At 44.2% G+C, this 15,502-nt stretch overlaps 1 protein-coding gene across 5 annotated transcripts in view; it reads left to right on the plus strand.

The window, feature by feature from the left end:
- Positions 1–3,946: 3,946 nt before the first annotated feature.
- The window catches only part of LOC133951669 (protein furry homolog), a 44,197-nt gene continuing 32,641 nt past the window's right edge, over positions 3,947–15,502 (plus strand). For 2 of the 5 annotated variants that reach the window (XM_062385751.1, XM_062385752.1), the window contains exons 1-2: positions 4,015–4,451; positions 14,866–15,065. In XM_062385751.1, coding sequence (XP_062241735.1) covers positions 4,235–4,451; positions 14,866–15,065 — 417 coding nt within the window. In that variant the 5' untranslated portion in view covers positions 4,015–4,234. Of the gene's footprint in view, positions 4,452–8,470; positions 8,696–14,865; positions 15,066–15,502 lie in introns of those variants that run through there. The other 3 variants (XM_062385753.1, XM_062385750.1, XM_062385754.1) reach the window with 3 other exon arrangements.

Below are 15,502 nucleotides of genomic sequence, written 5' to 3' on the forward strand. Positions count from 1 at the left end.
AGGAAACCTGACTACCAGCGGAGCTCTAACCTGCATAAACATGAGTCAGTCCCAGTGAGACTTATGTGATTCTCTAACTGAGGATTTTTCTGCAAACAGATTTAGTTGCCACTGTATTTTAGTTTGGTGCAAATCAAACAGAACAAACGTGTTGTTGTGCAGAAGGAGCCAGTGAATAACGTAGAGTTGAACTAACTTGACATTACTGTAACACCAGTGGAACTCAATCGCTGCCATTTTTGGTTTCATCTGCTTTCTAATTTGAGCCCAAAGTGTCTCGTAAAATAAACCTGCAATCTGTCAGCACCGACGTCCGTTACAACGAGACGAGACGTTTCCTTCCGTCTCGTTTGGATGTGATCCGAGGAAAGCAGGGGAATCAATAAAAGCTGCAGACCTCTTGTACCAAAGAAGAGGTGCGAGAAATAAATTGTTAAAGTCAGTTTTAAACTTGGTCTGCCTCCAAGAGAACTGGCACCATGAATATTGAGGTGTCTTTAGAGCAGACGTTAAGCGCTTGTGAAGATTCTCGACCCCCCCCCCCTCCCCCCCATGAGAGACCGTGCACGCCTGTAGGCAGTGGATGTGTAATGAGCACTCTAACAACTCAGCTTAGCTCCTCTCCCTTTTTTGATATTCAGAATCCCTTCTAAGTTACTCAGTTAAATCCCAGGAGCATCCACCTGGCAAAAAGAAACACACTGAATCGATGATGAACTTATACTTTCAAGTTGGTGTGTTGCACAATGCTGACACTGCGTAAACGCTCAAATATCCATAAGGAGTGATCCCTAAACGTCAGGCTAAGCCCAGCTTGTTGCACGATGCATAAAAACGTAATCACCCCACTGTAACTGGATATGCACACTGCTCACCTGCAGCTTTATGAGGCCACAGTGGCTGCATGTGTTCAGTGTGAGGCTCCTCCCTCCTCAGGTTGATAATAGGGGGGGGGAACAGGTGCAGCCTGGGAACGTGTTTGCAGCTCCTGAATGCTCCTTTTGTGTTCTGACCCCAACCCAGAAGCGAAGCAGCGTGGAGAGCAGGTGACCCGTGGAATGATTAGTCTGCGTGGATGATGACTTTGTTTGTCATTTTGTCCTCACCTGTCACGACCTGACGGGTGAATCAGTGGGAAACTGCAGCCTGCCTGATGGTTAAAAGCTATAAAGGTTGTAGCAGCCATTAGAGGCTGACATCTCATGTGCTGTTTCCTTATGCAAAGTCTTTTTTTTGGTGAATGTGTGCCCCTGCCCAGTCACTGTTCCTCTGCGTGTCAGGACAAACCAGTGAAGACAAATGCATTAAAGTGTCACACTCACACACTGACCTGACACATCGTCCTTTTTAAAGTTGTGAGTTGTGTTACGCAACAGTTGTGTGTATCCAGCATCAGTGCCCACAGTGCTCTTCTGTCCACTTGTTGCGTGAGTGTGTTATTTCAAGAGTCCACGAGCATAGCTGGAATTAACCTTCAGCTGGTTTGTGCTAACGCGAGGGCCTGATATCTATCAATTATTCATCACGCTCCGCTCTGCCTGTGCACATTGAAGTGTGTCTCACCATGGAAACAGCCTTCTGCCTGTGCCGGAGGGTGTGGGTTTCAGCCTCCAACCTCACTGCTCAGTCCGGGCTGCTCCGCTCCACATTGTGATGGAAGCGATGGAACTGACGTGGGACACTTTTACAGTTTGTAAGAGATTTTATTTCTTAGTCGACTTGTTATTAGCTCAGTCAGTCTTGTCAGAAGTTTATACAGAAGGAATAACTGCTGAAGAAAATGTTAGTGTTAGTGTACTTGTTAATGTGTTAATGTTTATTTGCAGTATTTGTTTGAGGCATTGTGTACTCTTATAGTTGCTTTCATTTACAAATTGATTAATATGGTTTAAAAGGTTGCTAACTTCTGTTTATTATTTTAAAACTTAGGTATTTATACTATTTCATAAGTTGTAGTTTTTCAGTTGCTATTATATGTGTGAGCATTGTCTCTTTTAATAATCTGCAAGGATCCTGTTTGTACAACTCAAACTATTCAGAAGTGGGGGATCACTTCTTCAATTTTATTCCGACTCTTTACTGTTTTCTTAAAGAGTTTTTGTGGTGCACGTTTCGCAAAGGTATGATATATCCAAATGTTATAATAATTCACTGAACTGAGAAGAAGCACTTTCAGAATGGAAAAGAGAAATAATGCAAAACCCAGTATTTCCTGCAGTGTGATGACTGTGACTCCTGGTGTTGTGTTGGACTCAGATCCAGAGTGTGTGTCAATTTGTAGGTGTGATTTGAATCGTGAAGGTTCAGTGAAAATCCTTAAAGTGATGAATTGTTTCAGAAACTCTTCCTCAGATGAATTAATCCTTGGCTGTTTTAGTTGCACACACTAGAGGGCGCACTATTACCACATGATCCGGGGGTATTTATTGTCAGTTATAGTAATAATACACCATAGTACACTGGCCGCTGTATCAGGTGCTTAAAATATTTTTTCTTCTTTCGTGAATACATGAATATATGTATATATGAATATATGAATATTCAGAGGAGAAGGCAGTGAGTGACACAAAATGTAGGCGCTAATGGACTCTTGAAAAAGAGCAGAATAATATCTGATAAAAGAAAATTTCTTTTATCAGATATTATTCTATTATTCTGCTAAAACTTGATATTATTCTGTTAAAACTTGTAAAATCTGTAAATTTACAGAATTCAATTTAGAGCAGGGTAATTTTCAACTGTATATACGTATAAAGTATAGTATGTATATATAGCACATGGGACTCAAGATTTTAAAGTTGTTAAGAGATGTTTCTGTTTTAGGATACATTTTACATTTCCACATTTGACATGTTATTTAATTCTAAAGATTCTATTGTTTCCTCCTTTGACTTGTTTACAGGTCAGTCAGCCCCAAACAGAGATCGTGTTTCTGGATGTTTTCAACACACACGTCTTTGTTCCTCTTGTTATTTACTGTGACAACATGGCGCTCCTGAAGGACGTTTTCAAGTAGGTCAGGTGGCTTGTGGGTTATTCTAACTGGAGACATTACAGTGCGGGAGCGGCACATTGTTGTTTTTGATACTTTCTGCTGTATGCGCTGCTTCAGGTGGATTAGAAGCTGAATTAGAGTTGGACTCAGTTGAACTAGTTGCCAGCGGCTCTTTATTCTCTCTCAGGCTTTTTCCTTCAGTCGGTCCTGACATGAAGTTAAGGTGTGGACATGTTTTAATCCTGGCCACTTTTCTTTTTTGGGTTCGGCAAAAACAAGTCCTTGATAAAACAAATCGGTGACATGTAAAAAAAAAAAAGGAGTACATTGTTCCATGTCTATCAGTGGTTTCCTCCTAAAACAGAAAACGCCTCGACTTCACGCACATACACAGGCTGTTTGTATTGCTGATGTAGGTCAGAGTAGGAAAAACTGGTTCATGTGGTAGGTGTGTCCTGTTAGTGCTCACTTCAGGGCTTGAGAAAAGGACTGAATGGAGACGAGCCGTGTGAATGTTCCTCCTTGCACTTAATCTTGATGGTTTCACACCTTTCACTTGTTTCCTGCGAGACGCCAGGACACATGGGCAGTCGTCCTCGACACAGACGTCAAACTGCTGGGAACGTGCAGATGTTTTTTCTTTTTTTTACCGAACTAAAAGAGCTTGAATGGGTTTGTATCTCAGTCAGAAAATGAAAGAAGAAGTTTTATTGGCTGTCACAAGTCTAAAGTCGTGTGCCGAGACATGAGTTTGCGTCCCCCTTGAAGATGCTTCAGTTTGATGTGTCTGTTGACTCCAAGACAAACACAGGATATTTACTCAGGAATGCCTCGTGGCCATGCAGTAGGTGGGGATGTTGTAGCTGTCAGAGAGCAGCCTCTCGTTCCCGCTCCCACCCTCCTGAGTTATGACTGCCCCTCTCTCCTCTGCCTCCTGCCCTTTTTGCTGAAAAAGGGGGAGGCTCCGAGTAATCCAATACCTGACCAATTCATAAAAGTTACTGTAACTTGCTGAACTGCCCCGACAAGTGCAGGGCTGGAAACACATTAGCGGAGCGAGGCTGACAGCTCGGGCTGCATCTGTGAGCAGAGCATAAATCTGCCGCCTGACCAAAGAGAAGAGAAGCTTGTGAGGAGCAGGAGGAGGAGGAGGAGGAGGAGGAGGAAGAGAAACTTTAAACACTTCACTAAAACAAAGTGGGGGAAACTGGCACAGCTTCAAATGACTCCTCTGGAAGAATGAGAGAAGTAGCCGTGGGCTCCCTGCCATCCGACATGTCTGTAGAGGAGACTTCAGTGAGGGACGTGGCTGAGAGTGAGACAGATTGCTCTGAGGGGCTGGATGAGGCTGTCCTGGGGCACATTGCCAGCTTACCTCTGGATCCGTTCCCACCCAGGGACTTCAGGGGGAAGTTTAAAAAGATGCGCCAAAAGAAGAGGCCCACCATTCTTGAAAGTAGGTACCCGCTTTGACTCTGCGGAGCTAATCACCTGAAGAATTCCGTTTTTAATCTTGGAGAAATGTGATGTTTTTTGAGACATGTGGTGCAGAGGCAATAACATCTACTACCACCATCCCTCTGTGAAATGCCTCACCTCCCCCTGGTATTTGCCACAGCTGCACAGGATTCTGATGGCTTGTTAATAATGGTGGGAGAGTGCATCACGCAATATTGTGACATCATTCAGATGAGCTCACTGTCACGAATTAACTCAAAGCCCAAAGTATGTGAGCAAGAGAGAGAAAGAGAAGAAGATGAAGAGGAAATGTGGGGCAGAGAGTGAGAGTAAGAGGGAGTCAAGGGTTTGAGCTCGATAATGACAAAGATGGCTGAAGCAGACAGACATACCTCACATTCTTCACCTTCATCAGAGCTTGATAATGCTTTTAATAAAGTGCTGAACGTGTCCGAGCCTTCTCCCAACCTGAAGCCCGGATTCAAGAGAGAGACGCTCACAGCACACATTCTGTCATCAGCAGCGTATTTCTGATCTATTTGTTCTGAGACTGAACATGAGGGCGAAGCCGCCAATGAACAAACCTGCAGTCTTAACAAATTCATTAAGGCTTTTTTTCCTGAGGCGATTTCCTCCTTCAGAAGTGACACCGATGTTTTCCAGACTGTCTTTGCTTTATATCTAAAATGCTTGGCAGCGGTTCCACCGACGAGCTCTCAGATAGGGTGCGATGCCATAAACACTATTCGAAGTCCATTATAGGTCTGATATTTCCATGACATCCGAAGCAGGTTCTTGTGATGCGATACAGACATGGAGTGGCGTTCTCTGCAATATTCATAACGTATATTCTTCTGAAAAAACTACCTTCACTCCAAGTTATTACCTTTTAAAAGGAAGTTTGTCCTGTCAAGTGAATCACGACCGTCACAGTCTCTGATATGAATTCGGTGGTATTTTCCTAACAATATATAAAAAGGATTATTTGACCGCTGTGTTCTTTGCATGACTCGACATATCTGACAAAGAACTTTTAATTTTTGTTGATTTTGGTGCCCCTGTGGACAAACGCGGTAGTGCTTCCAATGTCGCCTGTCGTAAAAACCTCGGCATAGACAGTTTGTTTTGGAAGGAGTGAAAATTAAGATGCTAGTGTAGCGATGATTGCCACCATCTTGTTTTAGAAGAGAGGTGGAGTTGGTGAGGGGCAGACTCGGGAGCACTGGTCTGTAAGGGTTAGCCGTTAGCCTAGCTTGTAGCCTGTAGCCTGTCCACCGACATTTACAATGGTATATAGAAAAAGCCGATTTCCGCCCTGATAGTCTCATTTGCTTTTGTAGGTCATAAGGAGGTAGCAAAATGATAAAAGACTGATTCTTCTCTTTACTGAAACTTCATCTTGCCTTCCTGTTTAAGAAAAGTCTAAATCTACTCTACTACCAGGGACTTACATAAGCGTTGGCCCCTCATTGGGCCTCTCACTGGACAAGTCAGGCTGACCAGATTATAACTGATGGATAAGTCGCGGAAGTGCACTGTGTTTGCTCAGTGTTTAAACAATCCATTTGGGATGATCTCTGTTTTTAGAAATGAAGTGGTTTCTCTTGGACCGAAACAGGGAAAGTAATTGTTGGTAATTAGTCAACTTTTACCCTCATTAGTTCATGTCCCTCGTTGCTGTTTGTGTTTGTCTGAAACACATTTTCTCTGGAGAAACGAGTCAAATGTTTGAGAGGTGAGAACAGAATCACCCAAACTCTTCATCCTGTGAAAAAACAGACACAGCGTTAAATCACTGGTGACTCACAGATCGATTGTGGAGCTTGGGCTCTGGTCATCCGAATGAAACCACACAAACTGTTTCAAATACTGATTTGGGGGAAATTACCTCTGCCAAGGAGGAAATGTGTAAAGAACTACTTATCAGATTGCCACATAATTGGAACATTGGTCAGGAAAGAACCCATTAGACTTTAGGGCTGGTCCAGACAAAGGGGCAGATCCAGGAATTCTTATCGTAAACGTTGTGAGATAAGGCATTTTTGGATATTTTCATCATTTTCCCAGCGAACGTTAATGGATTAAGTTGAAAAAAGGCATATTTGAAGAACTGATGTGTGACATTTGGTGCGGCTTGATTGAATTTAATGGGACTTTTGGGCCTTGGTGGAGGTATTCGCTCTTAGTTGTGCTTAGCCTGACTCCCTGCTAATGTTTTACATGTATTAGGCAAAAACAGTAGAAGCAGTATGTTCGTCAGGTTCCTTTGTAGCTTCTTACCCATTTTCCTCAGACACTGTTTGAGTTTTCCACCGACTATATCATAAGCCTGTGTGTTGTGTAAGTGTCTCTAAGATGTTTTGTAACCTCTGAAGCTTTCTTCATGTAATATCTGCAGGCGCTTCCACAAACCCTCCGTTTATTCTTCACTACACTGTTCAACACGAGTTGTTGGGTTGTTATGACAACTCGGAGAACAGCTCTGCAAAGTGTAGCCCCCACATCATCACCATTCTGTTCTGCTGGTATTTAAAAAGAAAGAAAGAAAGAAAGAAAGAGAGGTGTTTGGCCTCAATCCTCTGTCCTGTGCTCATTTGCCGTGATGATATAAAATGAAAGTGCGTCTGAGGTGTAACAAGTTTAAATTAAATGAAGGCATGAGTCACAACAGCACTTTTGTTCACGGTCGGTTTCATTCATGCCTCCAAAAATAAAAACAAAGACGCACACACACGCAGACGCACACACACACACACACACGCACACACGCACACACGCACACACACACACACACACTGGAGCCTATGTTACAGTGCACAAACCCAAAAGGTCCTGTATGACTCCAGATGCCAGATCTCCCCAGAGGCAGGCGACGTTGTTCTGGGACACCTGAGCCTCAGAAATGTGTCTGTATCAACACACTGCAACCATTACTGGCTTCTCCATCCCAGTGTGTGTTATGTAATGAAGGTCAAGTGGCCGTGGCTTGATGGCCAGACAGAGTTCTGATAGGATTATCCTGAGAGCGCAGAGGGGCGGCGGAGGAAGGGGATTGGAGGATCTGGTTGACATGTCCATATGGTTAAAGTCATGTATCTGCTTTTTTACGCAGCAGAATGTTGGATTGGATTGCTGCACGTTCAGGAGATGGAAAAGCTTGTGTTCATTTCATGTTACTTTGAATATTAACTAATATGGCTGTGCATCCTTATTTCAGGAATATAGGCTGATTATACAGAGAGAAATGTGTTTGCATTGTGTATTTAGCCTGATTTTAGAGATAAGGGCAATAGGGCTGAAACAATTTCATCAAGGGAGAATATGCTGCTTGTATGTTTCCAAAAATAGCACATTTACATTTTTAAATTGGACAAAATAAAATAAAAGACAAAGTTGAATTCTGTGAATATTTGCTTAAAACTCAAAACTCTTTAGAATTTGATTAAAAAATATTGGCTGGATGAATGAGTAACAATTACAAAAATGTGTGAGACCCTATGAGGAAACACAATGTCTGCTGTGAAGGGGTTAAAAGGCAACATTCGGGCCCTGCTCCCCTGCAGCTCTCCAGATAATCCAGTCTGCTTGCTGCTTCTTCCCCCTGCTCTCCCAGATGTTCCCTGTAATGTGTCCCACTTCCCATGTCTGTCAGTGGTGGTGCCCCGTTAGATGCTCCCATGCAGTCCTGCAGAAAGACGCACAAGCCCGGCTGCAGTCATCCTCAGCATCATCCTCAGCATCATCATCATCATCAGGGCCGAGCACGCAGACAAACAGTAGTTATTATTAACTGCGCTCCACTAAGAGGATTGCTTCCTGCGCTCTCAGCCTCCGCGCATTTATTTAAAGGGAACATGCATGGCCGCCCACTGCCTGCCACAGCTTTAGAAAGAGGGAGAGAGAGAGGGAGATGTGGAGAGAGAGTGGAGGGAGGGAGAGAGAGGGAGCGAGAGGGAGAGAGAGAGAAAGGGCTGATAGCCAAGGACAGGACATCAGAGGAGGGGTGAAGCGGTGCTGGTGTGTTCTCTGGGAACTCGTCAGCGCAGTGTTGTGTGCGTCACAGAGAGGTGACAGCAGGCGAAACCTGCCGGTCCCTGCTCTGCTGCTGCTGCTGCTGCTGGAGGGAGACCACATCGAGAGGTTGGAGGGACACTCAACAGGGAGCTGCAGCCATGGCCAGCCAGCAGGACTCAGGCTTCTTCGAGATCAGCATCAAATCCCTGCTGAAATCGTGGAGCGGCAGTGAGTAGCAGTTTATGTCTTGTTGTTGTTGTTGTTGTTGTTGTTGTTGTGCTCAGCTGACAGAGCAGCTCCTCTGGGAATCTGACTTCATGGTCTTGTTTTCCTGTTGTTGTCCATTCCTGGGACGTGCAGTGGCTGTGCACCGACTTCACCACAGTGTTGTTGTTCATCATGCCACTTGCTACCAACTTGAAAGCATCATGTGATGACCACATTCAGAGCAACAGCAACACACACAACAACAAGCAGCAGTTACTGTAAAGAAGTTTCAGACACACAGACACACTGGACCTTTACGCATCTGTTACATTAACCTGCGCTCTAACCCATGATGAAGGTGAATCAGCATTTCATTTATTCTGATTCCCTGCGGTCTCTCTACCCTTATTCCTCTTCACCCTGTGAGTCTGTGACAAGAGTCTAAATAGCTCCTACTAAGTGCAAGGACACGATAATAGGATTAGTGGTGGTTCAGCTTGGATGCATGTTCTGTGCAGTGTGAACGGCTCCGCTTGCCTTCCACTGGGCCCAGGAGGCCGGGATGGGAAGACCTCCTCCACAAGTGTCTTTTTTATATAGGATGTGAATGAAGGTTTAAAAAAGTTAATAACAACACACTTGTGGTGCTCAATTCAAATATAATTCAGCAACGATATCTGATGTACCAGAGATATGGTGGCAGGTTGGCTGCTCGTCCCTGGCAGTGTTTATAGCTTATATCCATTGCATCAGAATGTAAAGAGATACCTCAGATCATGCTGTGCCTGTCCACACACTCTGCATTGAAAGATCTCCTGATGATGTTGCGTAATCCTCACAGTGGGTCACTCTGCTGATAAAGGCACAGGCAGCCGTTGTACTTGTTTCAGCTGTGACCCGCGGCTGTGCATTTCACATTTCCATTAAATGTGTGATCTCCTCATCTCCTCTCCCTGCTCCCACTCACTCGAGCTGTTATGTAATGAAGCGCAAGATTACAACACAGACTCTGGAGCTGTTATTGATTATAATAATCGTAACAGGCAACATACTTATTACTGTAGGCTTTTAAGGGGGAGATAATATGTTAATCGTTGCATATGAACATACTGTGTTTATTTACATATATATATATATATATGTATATGTAAATATATTTGTTTGTGTGGTTTTGTGTGTTTATATACACATCAGGTCAGAATTTGTGCTTGACACCAGCAGTGTGTGTTTATGTGCCACCACATACTGTTTTCACTGTAACCACAGGGTATACAAATGTGTCTGTCATAAGTCAGTGTGTCTCATAATAAAACAGAGATGAGCATCAGCAGCATGTTACCGGCACCGTGTAGCCGCAGCCTTAGGTCTGGAGTTCAAATTGCCCAAGGGCTGGTGCCCCGTCAGCCAATCAGAGCAGGAGATGAGTAGTCAAACGTGTTATTCATTTGCCATTCATTTTCTATTATGAACTGCAGTCATGCTCACCTTCTGTTTGGTTTTCTATTGAAATGTTAATTATTTTTTTTTTGGCAATGGCTTCTGGTGTAACTCGTAAAACATCATCTCACTTCCCTGGGCAAAAATAAATACAGTAATGTGCACAAGTTGAAAACAGACACCTTTCCTCTCTGTTTAGCTGGGAGAGACAGATGCAGGCCTTTTAACAGTGACTTATATAAATGGGCTGAACGCTGTCCCTCACAGCAGGCGGCAGTTTCCCAGCATGATGTCAACTGGCTAAAACAGGGATGATGGTCAATAGTTTGAGAGCAACATTTTAATCTGCTTTACACAGAGATCTGTAATCACTCTCACAATCTCTCCGCTCAACTCCCAGTTTTTTTGGGACACTCAAACCGTGAACTTGTGTTCACGGTTTGAAAGTGTTTGTGTTGGAGTGATATGTTGCTGATTCCATTGGCTCCAGCTGTCGTGTCTACTTTCGGTAAATATTTGTTCAAAAAAATATGTAAAAGCTTTTATCTCTGATATTCTGCCAGAAAACTTAAATATATGAAAAATTCTAAAAAGAGTTTGGTGGATTTGTTAGAGCAGCAGCTCTTCTGGTTCAGGAAGCCGGGCATCATGGGTAATATCCAGCGTTCAGTTGTGTTTCAGTTCATTGACTGGGACATTCAGAGATTGACACAACACATTGATTACTTTGATTGTTCTCTACATGAAAATCACTTCATCGCTCGGAATCAACAGGATGAAGTGTGTGGCTGCAGCGGGCGCTGTCGCTCAATAACAGTTACATAGTGTTGTTGCTGTAACAAGCTGCTGAATGTTGTAGAACCAAACTCAGAATGTGAAAGTTACATCTCAGCTCCTAATACAGCTCAGCATGCTTTCTATTGTTTGCAATAGATTTTCATGCAGTCACACAAAACAATTATAACCATTCAAAGTAGCAAGTAGAGAGAATATCACAATTAAAATAATCCTTGTCTCTGGTTAAAACCGAGGACCTCTTCACCAAAAACAAGCACCTAACACCAGAGAAGGAGGATTTGGAGAAGGCCTGCTAGAGCTTTTGAACTAAGATAAAAGTCCTGGGAGCAGGAGGAGACATCGATGGAGGAAACCAAACTATGAATTCATGGAAAGACATCTTCTCAAGGAGAAATGTACCAGGGAGGCAAAAACGTTCTGGAGGAAACATGATATCTAGATGTAGGAAACGCAGAATATGAGCAGAAGCTACACCATAGGCTCGCCAAACATCTTCTGTAGGAGAAACATGCCTTGGACGTATGTGAGGAGCAACTGAGAAAGATCACTGTCGTCACAAGTCAACAGAACAACGACGAGGAGGATCAACAGGGGGAATCTGGACATGGTCGGCAGAGAGGCCATGCAAGTCAACAAAGCTCTCCAAGCAGTGGTGGATGATCTCCGCAAGCAGCTGAGTGTGTGTGAGCAGATGCTGCACAGCCAGGAGAACAAATAGGGACTGAGGAATGAACTCCACAGTGTTCAGGTGCCATACTAGGTCAGTGCAGGGTGATATCATTGGCCCGTAGTGGAAGTGTTATCAGATAACAAGCAGCTAAACACAGCTTCTCTCTCTCTCTGTCTCTGTCTCTCTCTCTCTCTCACAGCTACAGTTTTACTCAGTGTAAAACTAAACTAAATAATAAATCAAAATCTAGGCCCTATTGATTTGTCCAGATTCTTTTTGATATGGAAGTAATCAATTTGGAACAACTGCTTTATAACACATTGTTTCCTTTGGCCTGAAACTTTATGACCCAAACCAGCTGGAAGGATTCTCTTGTTTTCTACACTACGTGATGCAATTTCTTTTAAATTAACATTGACCTTTAGTCCACCTCAAAACAGTGTCCTTTAATACCACCCTGGAACTATAGGACATTTAAAAACTACACCGCTTTTAACGAGGGTGTTAAAAAGCAATATCTCTGTCATTGCAAAGCATTGCCCACTACTTTCTCACAGATGTGCACCGTCAGTGTTTCTCAGCAGCAGCTAGACACAGTGCTGCCAAACGTCTATGTTGACATTGGAATTTCGGGTTCAGTTATGGAGGCCAGTGGTATCTAAATATCCTCCCACTCTGTTCACAGACGGCTGCTAAAGTGGTTGTTTACCCAGCGGGACAGTCTCTGCGGACTGGATATAGGGAGCTGCATTCTTTGTGTGTGCGCTTGTGAGTGTGTGTGTGTGTGTGTGTGTGTGTGTGTGTGTGTGCGTGTGTGTGTCAAACGAGACACTTGTTGGCCTGTTTGTATTGTCCTCCAGGAGCACCACCATGCTCAGGGTGTTTCCAGCATGGCGATGATGTAATGCACACTGTGCCCCAGCTCCTTGTTTGCAGAGTCACATGTTGCGGGTGAGTCTTCGCGTTGCGCCCAGAGCGAGTCATTGGGAGGATCTTGTCGGAATGAGATGTTGATTTAATTCTACCCAACTTGTTTTGCAATGATGACAAATGACGTCTTATCCAACATTTGTATCCAGGCTCAACGCTGCCATGGAGACATTTGAAAATCTGACATTTTTGCTTGATTGAGTCTTTAATTGTCTTTAAATCTTACCTGAAGTTTTGTCGCTGACTTTAAAGGAAACACGTTAAAGCAGCATCTAATCAGAGGGTTGTTTACACACTCTTGGTCTGTGTCTCGTGCTTTGAGGATCACAGAGGTGGACCAAAGGGGGAGGGCTGCTCCGTCAGGATAGTGTGCACCCCGGGATAAATATAGTCGCGCAACTATGCCACCATAGCATGCTGGACCTCGTCACTGTGCCGCGTCTCTGGCTAAAAATTCCTGCCTGACCTTCACTCTTGGAAGGCGAGCGGTTGGTCACAAGGCTCGAGAAAGCCAAAGCAGGAGCAGCTCAGAGAGGGAGAGAGGGAGATATTGCGTGGCCCCTCGTACCAAAAACTTACTCCCACTTTTGTCGACACACCCGCCGTCTGGCTCCGTGCACCATGGAAACTATGCCTAGCAGGACAGAGCCAGCTGACACACAGGACATGGACATTGGTGGATTTTACTAGAGTCTTGACTCAGGACAACCCTGGATACCATATCGTCCTTCCCCACTATGGAGGGGACAGCGGTGTGCTGGAGTAAGGCCAGCGTCATCAGCTTCATCAAGGGCCTGGGTAGGTGCTGAGTGGTCACGAGTGAGGGAAGCATGTTCTGAGAGAACGCTGCACATGCTGGGCATTCCTCGAAAGATACCCAAGCACGTCACGTCCTAGAAAGAGCTGGAGAAGAAGCCTTTTTTTATTTACTATTGTGCAACCACATCTCTCCTGCTTCTCCTGTGCACCTTCGTCAGGGCTGCATAGCCTCATAGATTACTAATTAAAACTTTGCTCAACTTCTTGTCTGCACAACAACTCCACATCACTTGTAAATGTGTGGGCAGCTTCCTTCTGCTGCCAGTAAATACACAATGGTTTTCATTAAAGACATTGAGGCGTTAATCCTCTCAACCTTTGATCTCTAGGGAAATCCATGTTTTTGCTTCTGGTTTCTCTTTTGGCCGACGACCAAGTTCATTAAATCTAATTATCTGATTCATCTCTTTGAATCTTTGTGTGGGTTTTGTCATGTCACAACTTGAATATAAATATCAAAGCTTCCTGCATCTGTTGTGCTTAAACATAATCTACAGTATGACTAGCTACACACTGATAAACAGAACCAAGAGATAAAGATCCTTTTAATTATAGTTTATAGTAATAAATATCTCCTTATGACAGGTTCAATTTGCACAACACGCATAAGTAAGACTGCTGTGTTTGCACTTTTAAACAGTTTTTTCGCTTTGTTATCACCAACCAAACCAGTTTTAAAGTTTTTGGCCCATTTTGATCAATAAATTAACATAAATTAAAACAAAACAATGTGTTCCGAATGTCTATTTCGCAGATTTAATCGGTTCCCTCCACTGTGCGTTGTGAACCCTGCGGCGCCTGATGTGATTTCTGTCCAATCACTTTTATTTGTCGCGTCACCCACACACACTCAGGCAACTGTAGTTGTTATTGTAAGTCTATTACTGTCATTCAAAAGACCCCTCTGAATATTTAACACATCCGATTTACGGCAGTTCCTGTGGTGGACGTGCAGCTCGGAGTCCAAGAGCTACAGCCTAAATAAAAAAATTCAAAGTTCTAATGAGATGTTTGTATGCTGCTCTTCACTATATTTAGCACTTTAGTGTCGGGAGGCAGCCGAGTGCAACACTGAGGTAAAGTTTAACTCTTGGTTAGTTTGTGGGGTTTCATGGCCTAAGCCAAGCCATCCATAATTAATGAGGGCCACATCTTAACACGGGGAGGACGGTCACATGCACAAGATTTCTGCTTCCCTCAAAGGGCAGTGACATCTTTTGGTACGAAATGAAAACACCAGCTGCCGGCCGTGGTGTTTTAATTTCCATATGTGCTCTGTCCTCTGTAGCGATAGGAAAGAAAGAGCAGACTCAGGGCAAGCCGGTGCCCTTTGGTCAGTCTCCCTCAGGAATGTTCAACATGTTGGGAACTTTATGTCCATGTTTGGAAACTTCTCACTGATACCCTATTCGGCGATCTCCCTTTGTAAACAGATCTGTGGCGGTTTCCGTGCCGCTCGTTTCTCACTTGATTTGGCAATGTTTGACTCAACCAAACTGCTTCCTGTCCCCCTGTGCTTCTCGTGTCGTTTCCGCAGCGTCTCCCGTGGGGAACGGATACAACAAACCCCCCCTCCCTCCAGTCTGCTGTCCTCAGGGAGAGAAGGGTCCCCCGGCCATGCTACCCATCAGCATCGACCCGGAGAGCAAGCCGGGCGAGTACGTCCTCAAGAGCTTGTTCGCCACCTTCACCAACGTGTCGGAGCGCAAGATCCGCATCATCATGGCGGAGCCGCTGGTGAGTGGACAGACGAGAGGTTTTCTGTCCTGTGATTGGCTGCTGCTGCTCTGTTTTACTTTTTAAAAGCCTCTGGTGTTATCAGGAGGAAATTAGTTTGTGACATTGGGCTGTAGCAGTGTCTCCTGTGAAGCCTTGATACAAAGTCCAGTCTTTTTCCAACAATAGTCAAATATTGCAAATATTGAGTATAGTGAGTTTAGTTCTTACAAATTTTGGTGTTTGAGATATTTTATAACAATAAGAAAAAAGCAAAGATAGGTAGAGACGTTCTTGAGACAATAACCTTGTGCAGGAGACATTAGTTTTGTCTTGTTTGCTGCTCCGTCTCTGCCTTCCTGACCCCATGTGGGTGTCCTGACCCCTGGGTCGTGAACCAGGCTAACACCGTCAGACAGGAAGCCCGCCGGACGGGCCAACAATAGCCCACTTAGCAC

Source organism: Platichthys flesus, chromosome 4 (genome assembly GCF_949316205.1).
Source record: "Platichthys flesus chromosome 4, fPlaFle2.1, whole genome shotgun sequence".
NCBI lineage: Eukaryota > Metazoa > Chordata > Actinopteri > Pleuronectiformes > Pleuronectidae > Platichthys > Platichthys flesus.